Source organism: Oncorhynchus kisutch, linkage group LG3 (genome assembly GCF_002021735.2).
Source record: "Oncorhynchus kisutch isolate 150728-3 linkage group LG3, Okis_V2, whole genome shotgun sequence".
In the NCBI taxonomy this organism is placed as follows: Eukaryota; Metazoa; Chordata; class Actinopteri; order Salmoniformes; family Salmonidae; genus Oncorhynchus; species Oncorhynchus kisutch.
In genome coordinates this window covers 30,150,967-30,177,146 of record NC_034176.2, presented here as the reverse complement: position 1 = coordinate 30,177,146, position 26,180 = coordinate 30,150,967, and the positions used below count along the sequence as shown (strand labels likewise).

General features: G+C 40.8%; 2 protein-coding genes across 11 annotated transcripts in view; both read right to left on the bottom strand.

The window, feature by feature from the left end:
• The window catches only part of LOC109880084 (membrane-associated phosphatidylinositol transfer protein 2), a 79,372-nt gene extending 64,961 nt beyond the window's left edge, over nucleotides 1-14,411 (bottom strand). For 4 of the 10 annotated variants that reach the window (XM_031820792.1, XM_031820822.1, XM_031820802.1 and 1 more), the window contains exon 1: nucleotides 13,780-14,410. The gene's annotated coding sequence lies outside the window, so the exon portion shown is untranslated. Of the gene's footprint in view, nucleotides 1-13,779 lie in introns of all 10 variants that reach the window. The other 6 variants (XM_031820833.1, XM_031820842.1, XM_031820828.1 and 3 more) reach the window with 2 other exon arrangements.
• A 3,739-nt stretch (nucleotides 14,412-18,150) lies between these two features.
• Nucleotides 18,151-25,429, bottom strand: LOC109880078 (cyclin-dependent kinase 2-associated protein 1). The gene is made up of 4 exons (XM_020472307.2): nucleotides 25,258-25,429; nucleotides 24,455-24,552; nucleotides 23,600-23,726; nucleotides 18,151-19,087 (listed from the first exon to the last, which is right to left on the bottom strand). The coding sequence occupies exons 1-4, from the start codon at nucleotides 25,322-25,324 to the stop codon at nucleotides 19,020-19,022; spliced, it is 360 nt and encodes a 119-aa protein (XP_020327896.1). The 5' UTR covers nucleotides 25,325-25,429; the 3' UTR covers nucleotides 18,151-19,019.
• Nucleotides 25,430-26,180: the final 751 nt, after the last annotated feature.

Below are 26,180 nucleotides of genomic sequence, written 5' to 3'. Positions count from 1 at the left end.
CCAACACCCCACCTTCTTCCTGTCCCAGACTGCACCTCTGTGGGAGCATTGGCAGTGATGTGCCATTAATCAGTGGTCTCATCAGGGATGCGTGGGGACAGGTTGTACTACCGTCATCGGCCGAGTGCGCCAGACCAGCATCACCTGTTCTGTTGAAGGGAGGTGAGACAGGAAGCAGGCAGGGAAGGGCTGTGTTTGTGGGGGGGGTTACAGAGTCAGTGGCGGGGGTACAGTGGACGGGGATTGCCATGGTAAATGTGCCGAAGCACAACGTTCCATTCAGGACTTGTCTGCCAAGTAAATGATGAAGGCTCATTTCAAATATTGTCAGGACAACCACTTCAAGGACCAACCGGGGTAAAAAATGTTACATTAAAACAAGCTTGTTGCAATAAACTCTGGTACTCAGAGGCATAAACGCAAATGTCACTTACAGTTTCTTCCTATGTGCTGTTGTATCTAAATCTGTGGTCCATTGTCATAATCACATTACTAAGCAGCCTGTCTCTGAAGTCTTGAGGAACATGCGGATATTCATTCAACTCATGACAAGTAGAACAATGCACTTTTCTTTTTTTTTCTTACACAGCAGATAATGTACTGTGGTAAGAGAAGAACCATGTGCCAATGACATCCTCATCATTGCTTGTAGATAACATCTTTGCTGACTAGCACCATGCAAAATTGATAGAGCCACAGACAAGGTTGACGAGGAATGCATGGAATGCGGACACAGAGGTCATAAAAGTGACAGTGGTCCTTTCAGTTCAACTAGCTACATAAATCCCTGTATATCTCAGACACTATGCACTGTATCTTATGGCCCAGAGATAAAGCAGCCTCCAGGGGGAGTGGCGGTGCATGGGAGAGAGTGTGACAGTAGGGAAGGGTGGGGCTCAGGAAAGGGAAAGGGGATACCTAGTCAGTTGAACAACAATGCATTCAACTGAAATGTGTCTTCCGCATTTTACCTAAACCCTCAGAGAGGTACGGGGGGCTGCCTTAGAATTCACGTCATCTGATGGTCAGGACGCTCTCCTGCCCCTCTCACCGTTCTTTTGCTCCGGTACAAAATAGAACTTGCATAAGTGCCAGGGTGAAATTCCACATGTCAAAGCCAGAAATACACTCAAGGAATTAAGAGGCACTCCAGGTTACCCTGTCTCCCATTGGCTACATAGAAACACACAGACACACAAACAAAACACAAACACACAGGAACACAAACACAGCCTAGTTAGTTATTGATGTGGACCTGGTGACTGAGAAGGGATTGTTACTTGAGAATGATTCAGTTACAGTGATCGCCTCTGACAAGCCAAAGCAGAAGACAGAAATGAACATAGAACAGTAAATGGTCGCTGAGTAAAGACAATGAACAATTTTACTTCAGTACAATTAGGACAAATATTGGACACCAGTTGTGCACATACAGAGTACATAAGGTTGATGCGCTTAACATGAAGAACCTCATAAACAATCTAAGGAGTTTCCCCCAAGAAGGAGCATTTTGGCTGTAAGCTCGTTTGTGTTGAGTCTGTGCACTCTACCATCTACTGTGATCGATGCTCATCAGTCTCTCTGCTCTCCATGCTCAGTGATCTCATGGTATCTTGTACCTAATCAACTGAAATTATACACAGGTTCAAAAGGAACAAAAACAAGCACCGCACAGCCCTGAAAGTCGAGAAAATATCAACTGACAGGAAGTGTGTCTTGTTTTGTTTCCTGAAAGCAAATCTGATTATGCCAGTAATGTAGAAAACACTGGTGTTCTAGACAGGCTTAGTGGGGGAGTGATACTTAATGCATTTTGACTCCAATTATGTCAAGAAGGTTGTTATAGCTACAAAAGTAGTATGAATTAAGCAAAAGGCTTAATTCAAACATTAGCATGGCAACAATTTAGGTTGATGACTTTTAACAAGGCAATCAGATAATTGTATTTGAAGGTGTTCTTATAAACTGCGTATGAACATTGTTTTTGTTATTGGGCTAAACGGAGTCAATACACGTACAATGCTGTTTGGCCATGTTTTATTACACGTTCTACGAACAAATTGCTTTAAGTAAACATGCATTGGCCATAGTGATATATAAACTACCAGTCAAAAGTTTTAGAACCTACTCATTCAAGGGTTTTAATTTATTTTACCATTTTCTGCATGGTAGAATAATAGTGAAGACATCAAAACGATGAAATAACACATATGGAATCAAGTAGTAACCAAAGAAAAAGTATTAAATCAAAATTGATTTTATATTTGAGATTCTTCAAATAGCCACCCTTTGCCTTGATGACAGCTTTGCACACTCTTGGCATTCTCTCAACCAGCTTCACCTGGAATGCTTTTCCAACAGTCTTGAAGGAGTTCCCACATATGCTGAGCACTTGTTGGCTGCTTTTCCTTCATTATGCGGTCCAACTCATCCCAAACCATCTCATTTGGATTGAGGTCAGGTGATTGTGGAGGCCAGGTCATCTGATGCAGCACTCCATCACGCTCCTTCTTGGTCAAATAGCCCTTACACATCCTGGAGGTGTGTTGGGTCATTGTCCTGTTGAAAAACAAATGATAGTGGGACTAAGCACAAACCAGATGGGATGGCAATTCGCTGCGGAAAGCTGTGGTTGCCATACTGGTTAAGAGTGCCTTGAATTCTAAATAAATCACTGAGTGTCAGCAGCAAAGCACCCCCCAACATAACACCTCCTCCTCCATGCTTTACAGTGGGAAATACACATGCAAAGATCATCCATTCATCTCACAAAGACACGGCGGTTGGAACCAAATCTCTAATTTGAACTTCAGACCAAGGGACAAATTTCCTCCGGTCTAATGTCCATTGCTCATGTTTCTTGGCCCAAGCAAGTCTCTTCTTCTTATTGATGTCCTTTAGTAGTGGTTTCTTTACATCAATTCAACCACGAAGGCCTGATTCACACAGTCTCCTCAGAACAGTTGATGTTGAGATGTGTCTGTGGCTTCAACTCTGTGAAGCATATTAACTCTAATTAACTAATTAACTTATCCTCTGCAGCAGAGGTAACTCTGGATCTTCCTTTCCTGTGGTGGTCCTCATGTGAGCCAGTTTCATCAGAACGCTTGATGGTTTTTGCAACTACACTTGAAGAAACTTTCAAAGTTCTTGAAAAATGTTCCGTATTGACTGACCTTCATGTCTTAAGGTAACGATAGACTGTCGTTTATCTTTGCTTATTTGAGCGGTCATTGCCGTAATATGGACTTGGTCTTTTACCAAATAGGGCTATCTTCCGTATACCACCCCTACCTTGTCACAACACAGCTGATTGGCTCAAATGCATTAAGGAAATAAATTCCACAAATTAACTTTTAACAAGGCACACCTGTTAATTGAAATGCATTCCAGGTGACTACCTCATGAAGCTGGTGGAGAGAATGCCAAGAGCGTGCAAAGCTGTCATCAAGGCTGTCATCAAGGGTGGTTACTAGAATCTCAAATCAAATCTAATATATTTTGATTTGTTTAACACTTTTTTTGGTTACTACATGATTCTGTGTGTTATTTCATAGTTTGTTTTCCCTATTATTCTACAATGTAGAAAATAGTAAAAATAAAGAAAAACCCTTGAATAAGTGTGTGTGTCGTACTCATATATACAAACACTGACCTGTTCAAAACTTTGGGGTCACTTAGAAATTGCCTTGTTTTTCTCCATTAAAATAACATCAAATTGATCATTAATACAGTGTAGACATTGTTAATGTTGTAAATTACTACTGTAGATTTTTAATGGAATATCTACATAGGCGTACAGAGGCCCATTATCAGCAACCATCAATCCTGTGTTCCAATGGCACGTTGTGTTAGCTAATCCAAGTGTATCCTTTTAAAAAGGCTAATTGATCATTAGAAAACCCTTTTGCAATTATGTTAGCACAGCTGCAAACTGTTGTCCTGATTAAACAAACAATAAAACTGGTCTTCTTTAGGCGTCTATCTGGAGCATCAGCATTTGTGGGTTTGACTACAGGCTCAAAATGGCCAGAAACAAAGAACTTTTTTCTGAAACTCATCAGTCTATTCTTGTTCTGAGAAATTAAGGCTATTCCATGCGAGAAATTGCCAAGAAACTGAAGATCTTGTACAAAGCTGTGTACTACTCCCTTCACAGAACAGCGCAAACTGGCTCTAACCAGAATAGAAAGAGTGTGAGGCCCCGGTGCACAACTGAGCAAGAGGACAAGTATATTAGTATCTACTTTGAGAAACAGACGCCTCACAAGTCCGCAACTGCAGCTTCATAGGATAGTAGCCGCAAAACACCAGCCTCAACGTCACATCGGATCGGATGCTGGACTTCTAGGCAGAGTTGCAAAGAAAAAGCCACATCTCAAACTGGCCAATAAGAAGAAAATATTAAGATGGGCAAAATACCAGACACTGGACAGAGGAACTCTGCCTAGAAGGCCAGCATCCCGGAGTCGCCTCTTCACTGTTGACATTAAGACAGGTTTTTTGCGGGTACCTTTTAATGAAATACCAAATACTAATTGAGTGTAGCATTGCCTTTAAATTGTTGGGTCAAACGTGTCGGGTAGCCTTGCACAAGCTTCCCACAATAAGTTGGGTGAATTTTGGCCCATTCCTCCTGACAGAGCTGGTGTAACTGAGTCAGGTTTGTAGGCCTCCTTGCTCTCACATGCTTTTTCAGTTCTGCCCACAAATTCTCTATGGGATTGAGGTCAGGGCTTTGATGGCCACACCAATACCTTGACTTTGTTGTCCTTAAGCCATTTTGCCACAACTTCGAAGTAGGCTTGGGGTCATTGTCCATTTGGAAGACCCATTTGCGACCAAGCTTTAACTTCCTGACTGATGTCTTGAGATGTTGCTTCAATATATCCACATAATTTTACTTCCTCATGATGCCATCCATTTAGTGAAGTGCACCATTCCCTCCTGCAGCAAAGCACCCCCACAACATGATGCTGCCACACCCGTGCTTCACGGTTTGAGATGGTGGTCTTTGGCTTGCAAGTCTCCCCTTTTTCCTCCAAAAATGACAATGGTCATTATGGCCAAACAGTTCTATTTTTGTTTCATCAGACCAGAGGACATTACTCCAAAAAGTACGATCTTTGTCCCCATGTGCAGTTACAACCCTTAGAGCAGTGGCTTTTTCAATGCTGAGCGACCTTTCAGGTTATGTAAATATAGGACTCGTTTTACTGTGGATATAGATACTTTTGTACCAGTTTCCTCCAGCATCTTCACAAGGTCCTTTGCTGTTGTTCTGGGATTGATTTGCACTTTTCACACCAAAGTACTTTCATCTCTAGGAGAGAGAATGTGTCTCCTTCCTGAGCGGTATGACGGCTGCGTGGTCCCATGGTGTTTATACTATCGTACTATTGTTTGTACAGATGAACGCGGTACCTTCTGGCACTGGGAAATTGCACCCAAGGATGAACCAGAGTTGTGGAGGTCTACAATTGTTTTTCTGAAGTCTTGGCTGATTTCTTTTGATTTTCCCATGATGTCAAGCAAAGAGGCACTGAGTGAAGGTAGGCCTTGAAATACATCCACAGGTACACCTCCAATTGACTCAAATGATGTCAATTAGCCTATCAGAAGCTTCTAAAGCCACGACATAATTTTCTGGAATTTTCCAGCTGTTTAAAGGCACAGTCAACTTAGTGTATGTAAACTTCTGACCCATTGGAATTGTGATACAGTGAATTTATAAGTGAAATAATCTGTCTGTAAACATTTATTGGAAAAATGACTTGTGTCATGCACGAAGTAGATGTCTTAACCGACTTGGTCAAACTATAGTTTGTTAACTAGAAATTTGTGGAGTGGTTGAAAAACGTGTTAATGACTCCAACCTAAGTGTGGAAACTTCCGAATTCAACTGTACATACATACATACATACATACATACATACATACATAACTCAGCAAAAAAGAGAAACGTCCCTTTTTCAAGACCATGTCTTTCAAAGATAATTTGTATAAATCCAAATAACTTCACAGATCTTCATCGTAAAGGGTTTAAACACGGTTTCCCATGCTTGTTCAATGAACAATAAACAATTCATTAACACGCACCTGTGGAACGGTCATTAAGACACTAACAGCTTACAGACTGTAGGCAATTAAGGTCACAGTTATGAATACATAGGACACTAATGAAGCCTTTCTACTGACTCTGAAAAACACCAAAAGAAAGACGCCCAGTTCCCTGCTCATCTGTGTGAACGTGCCTTGCATGCTGCAAGGAGGCATGAGGACTGCAGATGTGGCCAGGGCAATAAATTGCAATGTCTGTACTGTGAGACGCCTAAGACAGCGCTACAGGGAGACAGGACGGACAGCTGATCGTCCTCGCAGTGGCAGATCACGTGTAACAACACCTGCACAGGATCGGAACATCCGAACATCACACCTGCGGGACAAGTACAGGATGGCAACAACAACTGCCCGAGTTACACCAGGAACGCACAATCCTTCCATCAGTGCTCAGACTGTCCGCAATAGGCCTAGGGAGGCTGGACTGAGGGCTTTTAGGCCTGTTGTAAGGCAGGTCCTCAACAGACATCACCGGCAACGTCGTCGTCTATGAGCACAAACCCACCGTCGCTGGACCAGACAGGACTGGCAAAAAGTGCTCATCGCTGAAGAGTTGCGGTTTTGTCTCACCAGTGATGGTCGGATTTACGTTTTTCGTCGAAGGAATGAGCGTTACACCGAGGCCTGTACTCTGGAGCGGGATTGATTTGCAGGTGGAGGATCCATTATGGTCTGGGTTGGTGTGTCACAGCATCATCGGACTGAGCTAGTTGTCATTGCAGGCAATCTCAAAGCTGTAGGTTACAGGGAAGACATCCTCCCATTTTGCACGTCTGGGACCTGTTGGATCGGAGGGTGAGGGCTTTGGACATTCCCCCCAGAAATGTCCGGGAACTTGCAGGTGCCTTGGTGGAAGAGTGGGGTGACATCTCACAGCAAGAACTGGCAAATCTGGTGCAGTCCATGAGGAGGAGATGCACTACAGTACTTAACGCAGCTGGTGGCCACACCAGATACTGACTGTTACTTTTGATTTTGACCCCCCCCCCCCCCCCTTTGTTCAGGGACACTATTCCATTTCTGTTAGTTGACAGTGTGAGGACATTTCTATTTTTGCTGAGTATGTATGTATGTATGTATGTATGTATGTATGTATGTATGTATGTATGTATGTATGTATATATATATACACACACATACACACATTCACATATTTATATTACATTACACACACACACACATATTTGCAAAAAGAGTTAAGGGGATTGAAAGTGATTACATTGATGGAAGCTACAATCTATCTGCAATATTAAAGCTGATCTCCCCCCTAAAAAGACTAAACGATTATATGTTGGCAGTGGTTGCACAGCCGGATACCAGTCATTTTCTGCAAACATATCCCTAATTGCTGATGGTAAGTATCGACAACATCAAGTGTCATGATGAATGAATGGCTAATAATAATAATATAATGAATGATTAACTTAACTCATTACACACAGTAGCTGTAATATGAAGTGTAAACGAATCTGGTCAATGATGAATATGAGTTGTACACAAACGTGCTTCTGCTCTTTCCGTTTGTTTCTCCCAGAAAGGAAATTAAGAAAACATGAGCTCCCTGTTGCAGGCGGAACCAAAACAAGAAAAGGAAAATGTCTGATGAGCTCCTATAAGCACGCACGAACGCACACACAATTAGCCTCCTGTCCACCTCTCAAACCCAGAATCCCACTCAGTGCAGTGGAAAAAGAGAGGCATGCTGTGACCCAGGGCCCTGTTGCTCCACTGTGCTGGATTAGCTGGACACACACACCCCTCAGGGTGAAGGAGCTCTCAAGTTTCAACCTCCTCACCACTGGCCTATCACACTCCGAACTTGTTCTGTGTGTGTGTGTGTGTGTGTTATATATATATATATATATATATATAAACACACACACACACACACACACACACACATTTTGTGACCCTTTGACATGGTTGTGCTAGTTACATTTTTAAATTGGTCGCATCAGTGCGAGCTGCACATTCTACATGGTCACCTCACTCCAAATTGAAACCATGATTGGGTCAAACAGTTATTCCTGTAATAAAAGACTCTGCCCTCCGCCTGTCTGTCATGTACCTTTTTAGCTGTGGCCTGCTGTTGTGATGAGCGAGCCACTCTCTCCGACGGCACTCCGAGGAAAAAAAGTGTTCTGATTGTAGGCTGGAGAATGATAAGTGAGAAAGTAAGATGCACAAATATCATACCCCCCCCCAAAAAAAGTGCTAACCTCCCCTGTTATTGTAATGAGAGGTTAGCACGTCTTGGGGGTATGATATTTGCACATCTGTAACTTTCTCACTCATTAAACACATGGTAGCATCCACATTAATGTAGAAGTGTTTAGAAACATATTCTATTCTTATTTACAATAATAGTGACTCCAAAACGACAATACATTATTTACCATTCATTTCTATTGGGCACAAAATAATCTGAAACACAACCAAAACAAACAGCAAATGCAGAGAGTCACAAGCTTGATGTTGTCATTACTTTGCCAGCAGCTACAGCAAACTACACACCGCTGTCTGAGTTAAGAAGTTAAGCTCCGCTGCGCATTACAGACCATTTCATTCCCTTAATCTGAACATCAGAGTGTCATCAACAATCATGCATGTCAGTTCAGTGCACACAGCATAACAGAGAAAAAACAGACATGCTTGTCATCTCCAAAACAGAAATTGCGTAGACAGGACTTTGAAAGGCTTGAGTTTCAAAAGGTTAAGACTGCCTCTGAGGGGTGTGGCAAACACTCAACTCTAGTGGACATACTACGTAAACATAAATGGTACCATAGAACTGTCATAATACAACATGATTCGTAAGATCGAGTTGTATTGGTTTCGGTGCTCGGGTTTTTCATCTCTGGTTATTTGGATAAATCACAATTTCACAGGTGTTAGAATCTTCCACATTTTAGAAGGGGAGGGGACATTTGGCCCATAGACTTGCCAGTAACTTGCAAAACGAGAGGGTGGAGCTCTTTGTTTCGTTTCCGATCCTCATTCAATCTCTAGTCTTAACATGTATGTACCCTGAACTTAATTGAGCATCTAACCAACTACACAAAACTTTAGTTCTGGGTTAACCGAGATTAGACTAACACTGCCTGAGGGAGAAAGGATCCTAGCACTACACATCTGTGCATAACTGCTGTGTGAGAACTAGGGCTGTTGGCGGTCACGAAATTTCATCAGCCGGTGATTCTCAAGCAAATCGCTGTCGGTCTCATGGCAATTGACCATTAATTAACATAAACACATTTAGCATCTCCTGGCTTCCACATAGTCTACAAGCCACTGATGCAGACCTTTTGGAACATCTACATTTTAAAAGTATTAAACCATGTAACATAGCCTACACCTTCACAATAAATCCATTATTTATTTTAGACAGGTCTAAAGAAACGTGATATGAAGGAAATGTAGTCCATTTCATAACAGAATAGCATACCATGAGTTGTCCTTCTGTTAGGTCCTGATCTGGCTATACCATATGGCTGTGGGCTACACTAGTTCATTTAGCAGAGAAGATTTGGTTACAATTCCATGGCGTTATATTATTTTTAGTATGCTATTCTGTGTTAAGTGGTTAACAAAGAAATATGGACTCCTATATGCTTAATTTAGAGTTATTATTGTAACTTTATTCGTTCTGCAAATGTTGGGCTATATGTTTTGATTTTTAATACATTTTAAGGCTGCATGATGCGACTACTGAAGATTTGAAAAAAAGTTGCTTGAAAAAAATGAGCTCTGCTTTGTTTGTTACGCAGGCTGTACACACTTAAATCAGTCGTTCATTCACAATTTGAAAAACACTTGCCTCGAAAATTCCCGACGCCATCCCCTGTATGTGGTCGTAATGTACCCTAAAAACATCCATGCCTTTTGCGGCCAGTGGCCGTTGTTCCCTTCTAACTGAATACTGCGTGCTCTGAAGCACCTCTCACTCACATGGCTCTCTATCATGTGATCGGTTCTTTCTCACAGACTACAAGTGAAGACACACACTTTGCCAATTTAGATTTTTTTTTAAATCAGACCCTTTGCTATGAGACTTAAAATTGAGCTCAGGTGCATCCCGTTTCCATTGATCAAACTTGAGTTGTTTCTATAACTTTACTCTAGTCCACCTGGGGTAATACCAATTTATTGGACATGATTTGGAAAGGCACACCGGTCTATATAAGTTCCCCACAGTTGACAACGCATGTCAGAGCAAAAACCCAGTCATGAGGTCGAAGGAATTGTCTGTAGAGCTCCGAGACAGGATTGAGTCAAGGCACAGATCTAGGGAAGGGTACAAAAACATTTCTGCAGCATTGAAGGTCCCCAAGAAGACAGTGGCCTCCATTATTCTTAAATGGAATAAGTTTGGAACCACCAAGCTGGCCACCAGGCCAAAAACCATCAAGCCCTATGATGAAACTGGCTCTCATGAGGACCGCCACAGGAAAGGAAGACCCAGAGTTACCTCTGCTGCAGAGGATAAGTTCATTATAGTTATCAGCCTCAGAAATTGCAACCCAAATAAATGCTTCACAGAGTTCAAGTAACAGACACACCTCAACATCAACTGTTCCAAGGAGCCTGCGTGAGTCAGGCCTTCCTGGTCGAATTGCTGCAAAGAAACCACTACGAAAGGACACCAATAAGAAGAAGAGACTTGCTTGGTCCAAGAAACACGAGCAATGGACATTAGGCCAGTGGAAATCTGTTCTTTGGTCTGATGAGTCCAAATTTGAGATTTTTGGTTCCAGCAGATTAGGTGAATGGATGATCGCCACGTGTGTGGTTCCCACCGTGATGCATGGATGAGGGGTGATGGTGCTTTGCTATTTGACCAAGGAGAGTGATGGAGTGCTGCTTCAGATGACCTGGCCTCCACAATCAACCGACCTCAACCCAATTCAGATAGTTTGGGATGAGTTGGACCGCATAGTAAAAGAAAAGCAGCCAACAAGTGCTCAGCATATGTGGGAACTCCTTCAAGACTTTTGGAAAAGCATTCCATGTGAAGCTGGTTGAGAGAATGCCAGGAGTGTGCAAAGCTGTCATCAAGGCAAAGGCAAAATTTGTTTAACCCTTTTTGGTTACTACATGATTCCATATGTACTATTTCTTCATTTTGCTGTCTTCACTATTATTCTACAATGTAGAAAATAGTACAAATAAAGAAAAACCCCTGAATGAGTAGGTGTGTCCAAACTTGACTGGTACTGTATGTGCAGTACTGTACTGTATGGACAAGATCACAATCTGGCACCTGACTGTCTATGTACATCACAGCACACCAGAGCACTAGAGGTTCCTGTCCTCTCCCCTGGCTGAGGTTTGGCAGGCTGGAGCATGAATGTGGTCCATCATATAACAGCCCAATACCACAGCAGACACCAGATGCTGTAGAGCAGGTATTCCCAAACTGTGGTATGCCAAATAAAATGTGATTCACACACACACACACACACAGACATACATACATATATATATATATATTGTTTTTTAAATCTTCACATTTTCTAACTATGCAGTACTATACAAACTATGTAGAACTGCTGGTAGTAGCAGTACTACCAGTAGAGCTGGTATGTGTCTCTGAGCAAACGGAATGAGCAGCAGCTACGTTTGGCTACATACGTACCGTTAGTGGAATTCCCGCGAGAGAGTAACGGTTAATGTGATTGGATGTTCATTATTTGACTAGGCTACCTGTATTTGACATTGTGTTGCTATTTCGCGGAATTTTTATTTTTGGCAGTGATACGAGGCTACTCAGCATTGTCAGCAACTGTTCACCCACACGAAGCCATACACGTGGTCTGCGGTTGTGAGGCTGGTTGGACCTACTGCCAAATGCTCTAAAACCACGTTGGAAGCGGCTTATGGTAGAGAAATTGGTATTCAATTCTCTGGCAACAGCTCTGGTGGACATTCCTGCAGTCAGCATATCAACTACACGCTCCCTCAAAAATGTTTTGGCATTTTACATCCAAAAAGTAACTTTCTGATTACTTCTACCATGGGCAAATATGTATGGAAAGTTTTGTTCTAATCAAAAATGGGTGCAGTCAGAAAGTGACTTAAATCCAATGGAACAACCCCTTATGCATTTTTAATCCCTTTCTTTTATTTTCTGGCAATTAACATGCAATGTTGACGTCATTGAGGAGGACGTCCGCTCTATCAGTGTGTTGAAGCTGTGTGGCTTGAGAAACGACATGTTGCCCTTTGCACAAGCCTGGAAGGTCTTCACAACCTGCTACAGTAGGGGGGGGGGGGGGGGGGGGGGGGGGGGGGGGGGGGTTCAGCTACTTTGTCAACAAAATAAAGGGAAGCGTGTGCCTTTTGGCCCGACAATCATACATTTCCTGAAAGAATGTGCATGCTTTCAGTATGGTACCACTGGGAGAAGGGGCAACCTTGGGTACAGTGCAGTGCCCTTCGGTGCAGAACCATCATCAGGGCAGCAGGGCAGCAGTGGCCACAGCCCCCTTTCAGCACTGGAGAATGAGTCACCCTGTAGAGTGGGGAGTGCACCTCACCATGGAAGCCCACAGAACCTAACCAAACTGACAGCTGCATGAAGAGACATGGTCAGGAGTTCACAATATAGTACTAACAAAAATTGATGGATAGGACATCACTCTTCAGTTTGGCAGACTAATCAAGCGAAACAAACATGCAGGTGATGCTGCAGTTAGAGCTTAATAATTCCAATTATTAAAAAGACTGATGAGAGACCATTACAAAATCTGGATGAAAAACACAAGATCACTCTAAGAGGTTACCATGTATAACTGATCTAATCAATATCATTATTTCCTGGCAAAACGGGTATAATTGCAGCAAATTCACTTAGGGCCCCCAAAAGGCTCAGGCCGGCTCAGACTGCATGTGTGGGTATGGATGTGGGTATATAGACCCACAGCGGCCCCTCAGGATGAGTTCAATTTTTTTGTGGCCCAAAGTTGCCCATCCCTGTTCTAGAGATAAGCATGGGTTGGGCTAAGTTATGCATGTGCCTGCTGAATTAGAACTGAATCCATAGCTGCAGATTCTCAAGATATTAAAGGTAGTGTTCGAATTTTATTTCCACCTGGCATGTGCAACATGTTACACAATCTTCAGATGATAACAAGCACCACTACAAGTGACAGGCTGAGGCAACAATGAAACCATTCCCCAAACCAATGCGTCTCTTTTCAACAAATCCAGAGTAGTTCATTAGTTCTCTCGTGCATTAATTGATCTATTTAGTGTGCTGATGAAGACATTGTTGATAGTGACTTGTTGACTGCCTTTCTTGGATGTGATAGCCGTTTCTCAGGCTCCCTCTCCGGAATCAAACCCCGATTCCCCGTTACCGCATCGCATCATTCACCTACTAGACATACACATACATCTGATCATGAGCTATGATGAGAACATAGTGAACATTTCATTTGCAATTAGATATTGAATTGCTGTTCTGTTAGGGGAAAGGACTGACATTGTTCCTAGATTTTCAGTGTGATCCAAAGTAAACCCACCATCTTTACACCAAGTCAGTTACCTAGCAACATCACAGCATTTTATTCACAAATTAATGGATTGCAATGCTCAACGCATACCATGGATAAAAAGGATGCACACCAGTACGCTGAAATAGAATACTATAGTACTCACCCAAAATCAAAGTTCATTGGCCCATTCCCTCTGTTTTTCAAGAGCGCGTGCTTATTCCTCTACTCAGCAGACATAGAAATACAATACAGGGTGGCATTTAATAACAGCTTGAAATGTTACAATGTAGCCCACAATTAATTGAGACCGTTTCCTTTCCTTTGTCTTGAGGTAGTTTGATAGTTTAACGACTTCATGTAAAACAGGAATTAGGGACAACTCATCATCAGTCTCGAGTTGCATCCAAGTCCTCACATTTCCTTGACCAAATAACTACGGTGGCCCTAAGCTTTATGGTAGTACACCGACGGAAAAGCCATGTACTGAACGTCCTTGACTTCACTGTATCCAATAGTAATTCACGCACGAGTTGCCTTCTGCCTTCATTTCAGTTCCCCCTCAAGCGAAAGAGACGCTCAGATAGTGCAGCGGATTCAAACACTGGTAAAAGAGAAGTTCGTATTTCCTCCTGAATCAAGAGTATATGGTGAAGAGACTCGCCATCCTGAGCTTCGGAGAGCCGTCTAATCTTGTTCGCTATTCGTGAACCACAGCTATGCATTTGCTTCCCTCTCGCGCTCAGGTCAAATGGAATGCGCCTCCTGTTGGCCAAATGATCGTGCACAACCCATTTCCGCAAACAGAGCAATATGATGCATTCTTATGAAAGGATAAAGTGACGTCAAGGAAAAATTCAGGTTGTGTATATGACAGTGGTCATGCTATAGCTATACAATCAACCTGGACTCATAACATAGTAAATGTAAATCTGTCTCCACCATTTAGCATATGTTACGTTTCATATGGTATGTATTAATTTGTGGACGTCCATCATATATTTCAAATGAAACGTTACGAATTACAATTAGTACACATTTGCTATACAAATTAAGTGATATGTTACGAATTTCAATTTCTTGTTGTTAATTGGCTAACGGTTACATTAGCTAGGCTTTTTAAAAACAGCACCTATTTGATGTATTCGTTGAGTCTCTCTCAAACCATGGTTTGAAAAGTTTTGAAATCCCAGTGTCAATTTTGCTGTGCTTTCGAGGTTTTTCCAGTCTGTGGCTCAAGGAAACTGTGCCGACACCGCGATCTGAGCTATCTGATTGGCCATCGTTAACCTGTAGGTGCACCTGATTTGCTCTCTGGGCCTGCCGGGTAGGCTGAGTACAAGCTTCAGACACATTAAATGGTTCAAAATAGGAAGAATTTGCCTTCCCGGGACTCGGGCTGCTGAATCAAGTGCATCTCCCGTAATGCGCGGAAAGAATGAAAAGCAATAGGAACGCAAGGCTTTATCGTTATGTTTGGTGATCGGAATGCCTTGAAGATCGACCGGCTGGTGATCACTTGAGTCCAGGTTGATTGTAATAAAGCAACGTAAGGCCTTGCGGCCAGATGTTGTGGCATTGTTTGTAGACAGACCTTTATATACAGTACCAGTCAAAAGTTTGGACACACATACTCACTACAGGGTTTTTCTTAATTTGAACTATTTTCTACATTGTAGAATAATAGTGGAGACATCAAAATTATGAAAGAACACATTTGGAATCATGTAGTAACCAAAAAAGTGTTAAACAAATCAAAATATATTTAGTATTTGAGATTCTTCAAAGTAGCCACCCTTTGCCTTGATGACAGCTTTGCACATGTTGGCATTCTCTCAACCAGCTTCAGGAGATAGTCACCTGGAATGCATTTCAATTAACCAGTGTGCCTTATTAAAAGTTAATTTGTGGAATTTCTTTCATTCTTAATGCGTTTGAGACAATTAGTTGTGTTGTGACAAGGTAGGGGTGGTATACAGAAGATAGCTTTATTTTGTAAAAGACCAAGTCCATATTATGGCTAGAACAGCTCAAATAAGCAAAGAGAAATGACAGTCCATCATTACTTTAAGACATGAAGGTCAGACAATCTGGAAAATATCAAGAACTTTGTTTCTTTAAGTACAGTCGCAAAAACCATCAAGCTCTATGTTAAAACTGGCTCTCATGAGGACCGCCACAGGAAAGGGCAACCCAGAGTTACCGGCGCTGCAGAGGATATGTTCATTAGAGTTACCAGCCTCACAAATTGCAGCTCAAATAATTGCTTCACAGAGTTCAGGTAACAGACACATCTCAACATCAACTGTTCAGAGGAGACTGCGTGACTCAGGACTTTGTGGTCGAATTGCTGCAAAGAAACCACTACTAAAGGACAGCAATAATAAGAAGAGACTTGCTTGGGCCAAGAAACACGAGCAATGGACATTAGACCGGTGGAAATCTGTCCCTTTGGTCTGATGAGTCCAAATTTGAGATTTTTGATTCCAGCCACCGTGTCTTTGTGAGACGCAGAGTAGGTGAAAAGATGACGTGTGTGGAAAAGCATTCCAGGTGAAGCTGGTTGAGAGAATGCCAAGCGTGTGCAAAGCTGTCATCAAGGTAAAGGGTGGCTACTTTGAAGAATCTAAAATATATGCTTGGTCAACATCTGGAATGTGCATTGTAGTCTTCATCAGGCCCAGGCTGCTCTGTTGTCCACTATGTGAGAGATAATGCCTATTACTACTATCTATATGTTCATCACACATTCACAAAAACACTAGATAGATCTACTTCCCTCATAGACCAAAGTTTGATTGTGAATAGGTCAACAAATTCTAGCATATGGAGGGTGCTGTCTTACTGTTTTCCCAAACAGATCCTGTTTACCATTTGATTATGCTCTATAAAATATTTTTAAGGGGCAAATGGAAATCATGTCAGCCATGATAGCGTTCACTGAGGCACAGTTAGAACAATGAGCCAGATATTTCACCAGATGTGTAAATGTGAAGCATCCGGGTGGCGTTTCCACTCACTACCAAATATGGTGATGAGAGGAAGCCCAGTGGAAAACATGGGGCGAGATGATTTTTGGCCAACATTCTGCACCTTTTCTCATCGATGGAATACTTTTCTTTCTGTTTCCAAAACTAGAATCTGTAACAAACCGAGTGGACTGCGTTTTGTAGACTTTACCCTTTGCCAAAGTTTCACAAATCGTTTAGAAGTTATTGCACACGTGCACCTCATAGAGTAGCCCTAAGGGAAATATGCAAATAAATGTCAGCATGCGCCAATAGGCTCTCACTAGCTCGTGTTTGGTTCTGCCAACCTCCTTGCTTGTTCGGCCCACTATGATACATTTGCTCCAGTTAGTAACGACAGGCTCTGGTCTATCTTGGGTTAGTTATACAAATCTTTTACTGAGGTGTTGGTCCGTCTGACTCCAGGTGGTGGCGATAATGCGCAACAGTATGGAGCCAATTTCACGCCATATGTATTGAATTTAAAATAAAATAAATCGTAAACATGAAAAATAAAGTTGAAAATGCAAACAGTATATTTTCGAGTAAGGGTGAAATGATGGATGTTGAAATCACGAGCATCCTTAATTTAATTGGGCCAATTAGATTATTTGTATATAGTTTTCTCTCTATGTATCTGAAAGGGAGCGCAGTTTATAACAGTAGTATTTTGCATTGAAGCGTATAGGCTACCACCGAGTAGGCCTACTGTATTTTTTTGAGTAGACAATATTTCAGAATTAGCAAGGAAGTTTTAGGTTAGGGAGAAAGTAAATGCAAAACATTATTGAATTCAAATGATCTGTTTACATGTCGACAACAGTTAGCAATTGTTTGTGTTTCAGAAACCGTCAGATCTGCCGACACCTCCAAAGACATTTGATCAAGTTCGCCATTGATATTTCTTTTAGATATAGGCCTACAGTCTTGGCCTAATTCCAATACTTCCAAAGTATACAGCAAATACAGTATTAGTTCATGATGACCATAACACAGCCAATCTTACATATGGAAAACAAGGAGAAACCTAGCAGTATCCTTCCTCAGCCATGGGCATCTGATGTATGGGGTTATTTTATGTCCCCCATAAATTGTACCTTTTAGGAGGTACCATAATCTGTCAAATTTGTATTTCTCATACTCATAATTTAGTGTCATCAAACCAGATCTGTGGACACAAACCGGAAAAGAGCTCGGGAGATAATGAGCGAGAATCTTGAGGTCACCTACAAGGGAGAAGAGCGTGACTTTCTGAAGAATGAGTCAATACAAAGGTAACAAGATGAGGAAAAAGGCAACAGAAGTTGGAGAAGACTGCTCAAAGAGGCACTGTTGGCAGATTCCAAACCAACGGATGAAAAGGCTTTTTTTTTTTTTTACCCTTATTTTACCAGGTAAAAGGATGCATGAACAAAATTCAGACTGATCAACAAATGTCCTACCTCATTGTGATCTGTGTTGTAAATAAAGAGCACCTATTGAAATCAATTATATTGATATCAATCTGTCTAAGAGAGGAATGATGTCAGTATTTTCAATCATTTTAATGGAAATAAGTTGTATTACTTACACTGGGCAATAAATACAAAGATGCAAACAATGACTTTAGTACAATAGTTTATCCATAATGTGGTGTGTTTAAGTGTGGTTGGAACTATTCCTTTTGTACATACACTTGAAAGCAACGCTATTGTATTGGGTTGCACAACAATTGTCCGTGGGAAGCCAGACTTCTTGTGCCGGTGGACAGGACTGTTGGTCATTTGGGGGTCTCAAAATACCCCCGCCATAATTACCAACAGTCCTGCTCACCGGCACAGTAAGATGAAATGGATAACTTCTGGCTTCCCACGGACTGTTTTTGTGCAACCAAATACAATTGAAAGCAACGCTAGTGTATGTAAACACATGCTAAAAGCACCTATCCCTTTTGCTGTAACTCGTGCTTAAATATGTTTAAAAGATGCTATAGCCACTATAGTAAAAAGATACTGTAACTATTATAGTATATGTTATATTTACTATAGTAATAGTTAGTAGCTACTAAGTATATTAGCTATAGGTAGAACTCCATTGTCAAAATGCCCTACACTCACATTATAAAATCCATGCACGTTTCATTAAATGATAGGGGCATTGCTACATAACATGCATTTTGTTTGTTTTCATTTTTATTCATACAATATTGAAATTAGGCATTTCCAAGGGGAGCACAAATAAAACCAGGAAATTCATGTCAAGTACAGCTCATAGCTCACTTTTTTGGTCAAAGCCCAATGTGCCATCGCAGTAAAAGTTTCGTTTTTATTGGTCCAATAAAAGTATTGACTAAGAGCTTCATCTTGTAGATCTTCAGTCTGGAGAGTTGGTCCAATTCAATAACATTGCACTTTGCCTGTTAGGATCTTGCATTTCTCTCTGTTTCTGCCAAGCATTCACGTACAAGCCCCCTGGCATGAATGATACCTTCAAATAAAAAACAATAGAAAAGGTAAAAACACAATTAACAGCTTGAGTCCATGAAACATCAAATTATAACTTTACAGAACCCAATGGTGCATTGTAAGATTCCACAAGGTAAGCACAAGCTCTCGAGAACCAAAGGAGGGGCATACAGCCCTCCCTAGGGTTCTCAGTCAAACATATGGACCACAGCTGGGCCAATATGTATTAGTCCTGAAGCTCTGTTTTAACGTTTAGAAATGTTAACCCCTACTTGCGATATGGTTATGGACACCTTTGGAACTTTAACATCACAGAGAAAAGAGAAAAATACACTTATTGTACTCCTTTTTAAAACTGATTCCCACAGGTATTTCGTGCGACACTTCATAAGCTAATGAAAACTCAAGAGGGACCAAAAAAAAGGCTTAAAGTTGTTACACCAAAAATATCAGTGGGAATATGTAGTAAATGAGCTAACACTAAGTGTACCTCTCTACTGGTTACCTTTAAGGACCTGGATTTGTCTTAAGCATGGATTTGGGGAAAACTTTGCCACAGATGGAAATCACTGGCATATTTGACTTCACCCTTTATTGTGATATCCAAAGTTTTGGCATCTTCCATAAATTGTGGCTGCGAATCCGACAGAAATAATTAGAAGATGAAGCTCCGGTAATATGGATTACTATTGAAAGATAGCTCATATGCATTTTTCCACATTGTAACGGTCCAAACTTGTGGTCGGTAGGCTGCTGGCAGGCTTCAGCCGCAGTACAGCAATGCCAAGTCAGCACGAGCTCATGGTTCTCAAAGGGGAAGTGAAATGACAGGCTACAATGACTTTGCTCATGAATACCACAAATTACATGTAACTATAATTCCTAAAATTCTATTTCACGGGTGACTTTTCATTATCTTATTGTGTTTTCTAGCCAACTTTACACCAATCAAAGCAGTGGAGAGTGTAGTGAAGCAAAACTTTAGTGGTCAAAACCATTCATCTTGGCGTGACAGGGGGAGCGAGTTTGCAATCATATTGCTATCATATCACACAATTATACCATTTATAAAATGGTCATATACAGTACCAGTCAAAAGTTTGGACACACCTACTCATTCAAGGGTTCTTTATTTTTTTCTACATTGTAGAATAATAGCCCAAACCAAATCTTCCTTTGGCTGTCTCTACTTCCAGTTCTCTGCTGCCAATGACTGGAACGAACTACAAAAATCTCTGAAAATGGAAACACTTCTCCCTCACTAGCTTTAAGCACCAGCTGCCAGAGCAGCTCAGATTACTGCACCTGTACATAGACCATCTATAATTTAGCCCAAACAACTACTTCTCCCACCTACTGTATTTATTTATTTATTTTGCTCCATTGCACCCCATAATTTCTACCTTGCACATTCTTCCACTGCAAATCTACCATTCCAGTGTTTTACTTGCTATATTGTATTTACTTCGCCACCATGGCTTTTTTTTGTGCCTTTTACCTCCCTTAACTCACCTCTTTTGCTCACATTGTATATAGACTTATTTTTCTACTGTATTATTGACTAAATGTTTGTTTTACTCCATGTGTAACTCTGTGTTGTTGTATGTGTCAATCTGCTTTGCTTTATCTTGGCCAGGTCGCAATTGTAAATGAGAACTTGTTCTCAACTTGCCTATCTGGTTAAATAAAGGTTAAATAAAATAAATAAAAAAGTGAAGACCTCAACTATGAAATCACACATATGGAATCATGTAACCAAAAATGCTCTCAACCAACTTCACCTGGAATGCTTTTCCAACAGTCTTGAAGGAGTTCCCACATATGCTGAGCACTTGTTGACTGCTTTTCCTTCACTCTGCAGTCCAACTCATCCCAAACCATCTCATTTGGATTGAGGTCAGGTGATTGTGGAGGCCAGGTCATCCGATGCAGCACTCCATCACTTTCATTCTTGGTCAAATAGCCCTTACATGGCCTGGAGGTGTGTTGGGTCATTGTCTTGTTGAAAAACAAATGATAGTCCCACTAAGCCCAAACCAGATGGGATGGCGTATCACTGCAGAATGGTGTGGGAGCCATGCTGGTTAAGTGTGCCTTGAATTATAAATAAATCACTGACAGTGTCACCTATTGTTCACCTAATTCCTTTTTTTAACATATTGGTTTGAGCCTGTAAGTAAGCATTTCACTGTAAGGTGAACAACACCTGTTGTATTCGGCGCACGTGACAAATAAACATTGATTTGACCAGAAAAGCACCCCCACAGCATCACACCTCCTCCATGCTTCACGATGGAAAACACACATGCGTGGAGATCATCCGTTCACCTACTCTGCGTCTCACAAAGACACGGCGGGTGGGACCAAATATCTTACATTTGGACTCATCAGACCAAAGGACAGATTTCCACTGGCCAGATGTCCATTGTTTGTGTTTCTTGGCCCAAGCAAGTCTCTTCTTCTTATTAGTGTCTTTAAGTAGTGCTTTCTTTGCAGCTATTCGACCATGAAGGCCTGATTCACGCAGTCTTCTCTGAACAGTTGATGTTGAGATGTGTCTGTTACTTGAGCTCTGAAGCATTTATTTGGGCTGGGATTTCTGAGGCTGGTAACTAATGAACTTATCCTCTGCAGCAGAGGTAACTCTGGATCTTCCTTTCCTGTGGCGGTCCTCATGAGAGCCAGTTTCATCATAGCGCCTGATGGATTTTGCGACTGCACTTGAAGAAACAAAGTTCTTGAAATTTTCCGGATTGACTGACCTTCATATCTTAAAGTAACGATAGACTGTCGTTTCTCTTTGCTTATTTGAGCTGTTCTTTACATAATATGGACTTGGTCTTTTACCAAATAGGGCTATCTTCTGTATACCACCCCTGCCTTGTCACAACACAACTGAATGGCTCAAAAGCATTAAGAAGTAAAGAAATTCCACAAATTAACAGCACACTGGTTAATTGAATTGCATTCCAGGTGTCTACCTCATGAAGCTGGTTAAGAGAATGCAAAGAGTGTGCAAAACTGTCATCAAGGCAAAGGGTGGCTACTTGGAAGAATCTCCAATATATTTTGATTTGTTCGACACTTTTGTTTGGTTAATACATGATTCAATGTGTAATTTCATAGTTTTGATGTTTTCATGATTATTCTACAATGCAGAAAATAGTAAAAAAATAAAGAAAAACCCTGGAATGAGTGTGTCCAAACTTTTGACTGGTACTTTGAAATCATTTTTTTTTTTGAAATTTGCCCCAAAAATGTCAAACTTGTTTTTGCTTTGACATTATGGGGTATTATCTGTAGATTGATGAGGGGAAAAAACGATTTAATCAATTTTAGAATAAGGCTGTAACATAACAAAAATGTGGAAAAAGTCTAGGGGATTGAATACTTTCCAAAGGCACTATCTATATCTATCGATAGATTGATATATATACACACATAAAATTATAATTTTTACACAGGCTAGCTCAAAATGAAGTGAAAATTGCCAAGTGGACACTGTTTGGCTCAGTCGCAAAGAGGAATAACTTTGCAGTGGTTTCTGATTAATAAACAATGCCATGCTGGTGGGTGGTAACATTCTAATAAAACCCAGCCCTGAAACTAGATGGAGGTTGGAAATAATTTGTATTACATGTCATGGGAAAAGACCACATTCACACGGATTTGCACGAAGTGGGCAGTTCGGATTTGTCACTTCAAACTAGAGCGGTGATGATACCAGTATTGCAAAAAAAATTATATGGCAAAAATTACAACATGAAGCAGACAAAACTCTTTGAACCTTTAAAAACCTGCTGCATGTAATATATTGGAAAATAAATAAATGTGACTGGATGACAACATAATGATGTTCGTTTCCAACATTTGGCGTTTTCCTAAAGAAGTTTAATCCGCTTCATGCTTTGTTTCCTTGCCACGGCACTAAAGAGTATCGCAATACTGGTGTCGTCCCAATCCTATTTCAAGCCCAAATATATCATACTTTTGACTAAAACTTATTGACTTAAATAGTTGTGCAAATCATATGCTCTTTGGCATTTAAAACTGAGATCCACATTTGTTGAAACGTCGCCATTGGTCGCACCAGTCGCATTTGTTATTATTTTTGAAAACGGGGCAGAGGTGCATTCTGCATTGTGGTAAAAAATATATAATAAAATTTTAAAAAATCATAGTACATACTCTACTGTTCTACCATGCGTGCAATGGTGTGCAATGATGTCAGAGAGGGAAAAAACTATATTTGTTGTTTGAAGTAACGTCTTTGTTGATGTAATATCGCAAACGGATTTGGCAGTTTCAACTCTACAGATTACAACTTTAAGTTATTTTTGGATGATAATTAAGTAGAATCTTCAAAATGTCAAAAAAGTATTGCAAAAGTATTGCAAGCGAGGATATTGAACCATATTGCAAGCGAAGATTAACATTTTGACAGACCGTCTGGGCATTTCCACCGCATGGGCAGATAATTTTGTGAATGGACTAAGGCGCTAGCATTACAGTGCATGAATAGGCAAGCACATACCTCGCTTTAGTCTCTCCATGGCACTTTTGCTCCCAGCATAAGTTGGTCTTATCTCCTTCCCAAGCTCTTCAATAATGGATAGCAGTTCTGCATATTTACTCTGAGGCACTTGACTTCCACTTGAACTCTTTGATACAATGAAAGAATGGTTTGAAAATATAACAGTGTGACTTATGTCAATTACGTTAGTCACCAACATACACTCAGTGGCCAGTTTATTAGGTGCATAACCCCGTTCATGAAAATAGTTCGCTCCTACAGACAGTTAGTCACGTGGACGTGGCTTGCTATATAAAGCAGGCAGGCAGGCATCCAGTTACTGTTCGACTGAACGTTAGAATGGGCAAAACGGGTGACCTCAGAGATGGAGTGTAGTATTTTAAAAAAATGTTTACCTTTATTCAGGCACTATTCAGGCACGACAGTGTCTAGGGTTTACCGAGAATGGTGCAACAAACCAAAAAAACATCCAGTCAGTGGCAGCTCTGTGGGCGAAAACCACTCATTGATGAGAGGTTGAAGGAGAATGGCAAGAATCGTGCAAGCTAACAGGTGGGCCACAAACAGGCAAGTACCGGTGCAGTTCAGGTCCCCTTGATACCAATTGAGCAACAATTCCATGCCCAGAAGAATTCAGGCTGTTCTGAAGCCAAAGGGAGGTCCAACCCAGTACTAGATGGGTGTATATAATAACCGGCCACTGACTGTAAATGGTACCAGAAATATTCTATATGGAAATTCATGCTTTGTGCTGCAAAAAAACATTTGGCAACATTTAAAATGTGTGGTATAATCTATCACATTAGATTATGCATTGCTATCATCCAAAACATGTTTTACAATTTCAGTCTTTACCTGTGAAAAGCTGAAAGATGGTGGTCCATAGTCATTCACTACTGGCCTGTAAGATTGCAGTGTTGATATGCTTGTTGAAGTAGAGTGAACAACAGCAACTGTTGGAGTGAAAAAACAAAAAGATATACAGTATACTATATGCCACATGCAATACCTGCATGCATTAAATTAAATTGATTTGGAATTAATCATTTGAAATTGACCAGGAATAAGTGGCTGAAACGTTAGACTAGTTTTATTTATGGCATTGTTTCAATGAGTGTGTTGCATTACTTTTGTCCATTTTAACTTGACATACATGGAGACTAATGGACTAATGGCTGTATTGGGGGGGGGGGGGGGGGGGGGGGGGGAGAGATTGAGATGGAGATGCAATGAGGCTCAGAGAACACTGGGTGTCACCAAAGGGTCAAAGAACGGTCCACATCCAGATCAATCATTAGCCTTGGTGAAACAATCATGGAGGAAGCCGTACGGGTAGAATTAAGAAGCCAAAGTGATACATTTAATATACACTGTTGCAGCATCCAACCTGACAGAAAATCCGACAATAGAGTACGCATGTTCTGTTTAGGTAGACGAGTGAACAACCGAATTATAAACTTTACGGATGCACGAGAGGGAAAGGGTTTTATGATTAGTGATAATGGCGGATATGAATCAGCTCTCAGGATCTGACCCTATACATATAACTGGACAAAAACTACAGTCACGGGCTTCCCCCAGGTATTCATTACAACATCGAATTTTACAACCGACAAAACAGAGTCAAGACTAAACATTAACTGCAATTTCCTCCTCACCTTGGTTCACGGAAGTTCCGAGAACATGCTGATGGAGGTTGGGCTTGTAAGACATTCCTAAAGACATTATAAATTAAAGAAATAAAAATCGTCCTAAAATCCAATGAAGCGTCTCTGTCTCCCTCAGACACTTTTTGTTTACAGCAGAGCAGCACCGGCAAATATGGCCGTCACTTTATATTGACACCCACAATGCAATATATCCTCACAATAGCAAATACATGCTTATTTGACCCCAAAAACAACTTTCTTACGATAACTATTACAAAATTCATTTAAAAAAATACACGTTTTATTAAATAATTTTTCTTTAAGCTTTTGTTATAGTGTATTGGGTTATAGTTTTAAGGCAAAATATTTTTTTTAAGTTAATGTCAAACTCAGATGACTGAATAAAAAAAATTGATGACTGACCATACACCTCCTGTAGCCTGTGCTAGTAATACGGATAACGTAACTCAAAAAAATATTACTATGCAATGTAATAAGGATATTATTACAATTAAATAAGTATTATCCTACACATATTGTCGTTACAGTAAAATGTTTAATAATGAAAAAAAAAGATCCCTGGCCTAGTCCTACTCTTACGTAATTTACGCAACATGATCATGACAATTAGTTACGAGAAGTGTGTGTGTGTGTGTGTGTGTGTGTGTGTGTGGGGGGGGGGGGGGGGGGGGGGGGGTGTAGTGTAGTGTAGTGTAACTGGGAAAGCAAGTCCCAATATACAAACGGAAACAGACGATGAGAACATATCATTTTTGAAAGTAACATTTATCGTTATCAGATGAAAATATACACTGCTCAAAAAAATAAAGGGAACACTTGAACAACACAATGTAACTCCAAGTCAATCACACTTCTGTGAAATCAAACTGTCCACTTAGGAAGCTACACTGATTGACAATAAATTTCACATG

Bases quoted from the DNA above. Each gene is read 5' to 3' on its own strand.
- LOC109880078 (XM_020472307.2), bottom strand. From the start codon at position 25,324: ATGTCTTTAGGAATGTCTTACAAGCCCAACCTCCATCAGCATGTTCTC. The intron at 24,553-25,257 runs GTGAGGAGGAAA...TCACTCCAACAG, and splicing joins CGGAACTTCCGTGAACCAAG to TTGCTGTTGTTCACTCTACT. The intron at 23,727-24,454 runs GTAAAGACTGAA...ATTGTATCAAAG, and splicing joins CATCTTTCAGCTTTTCACAG to AGTTCAAGTGGAAGTCAAGT.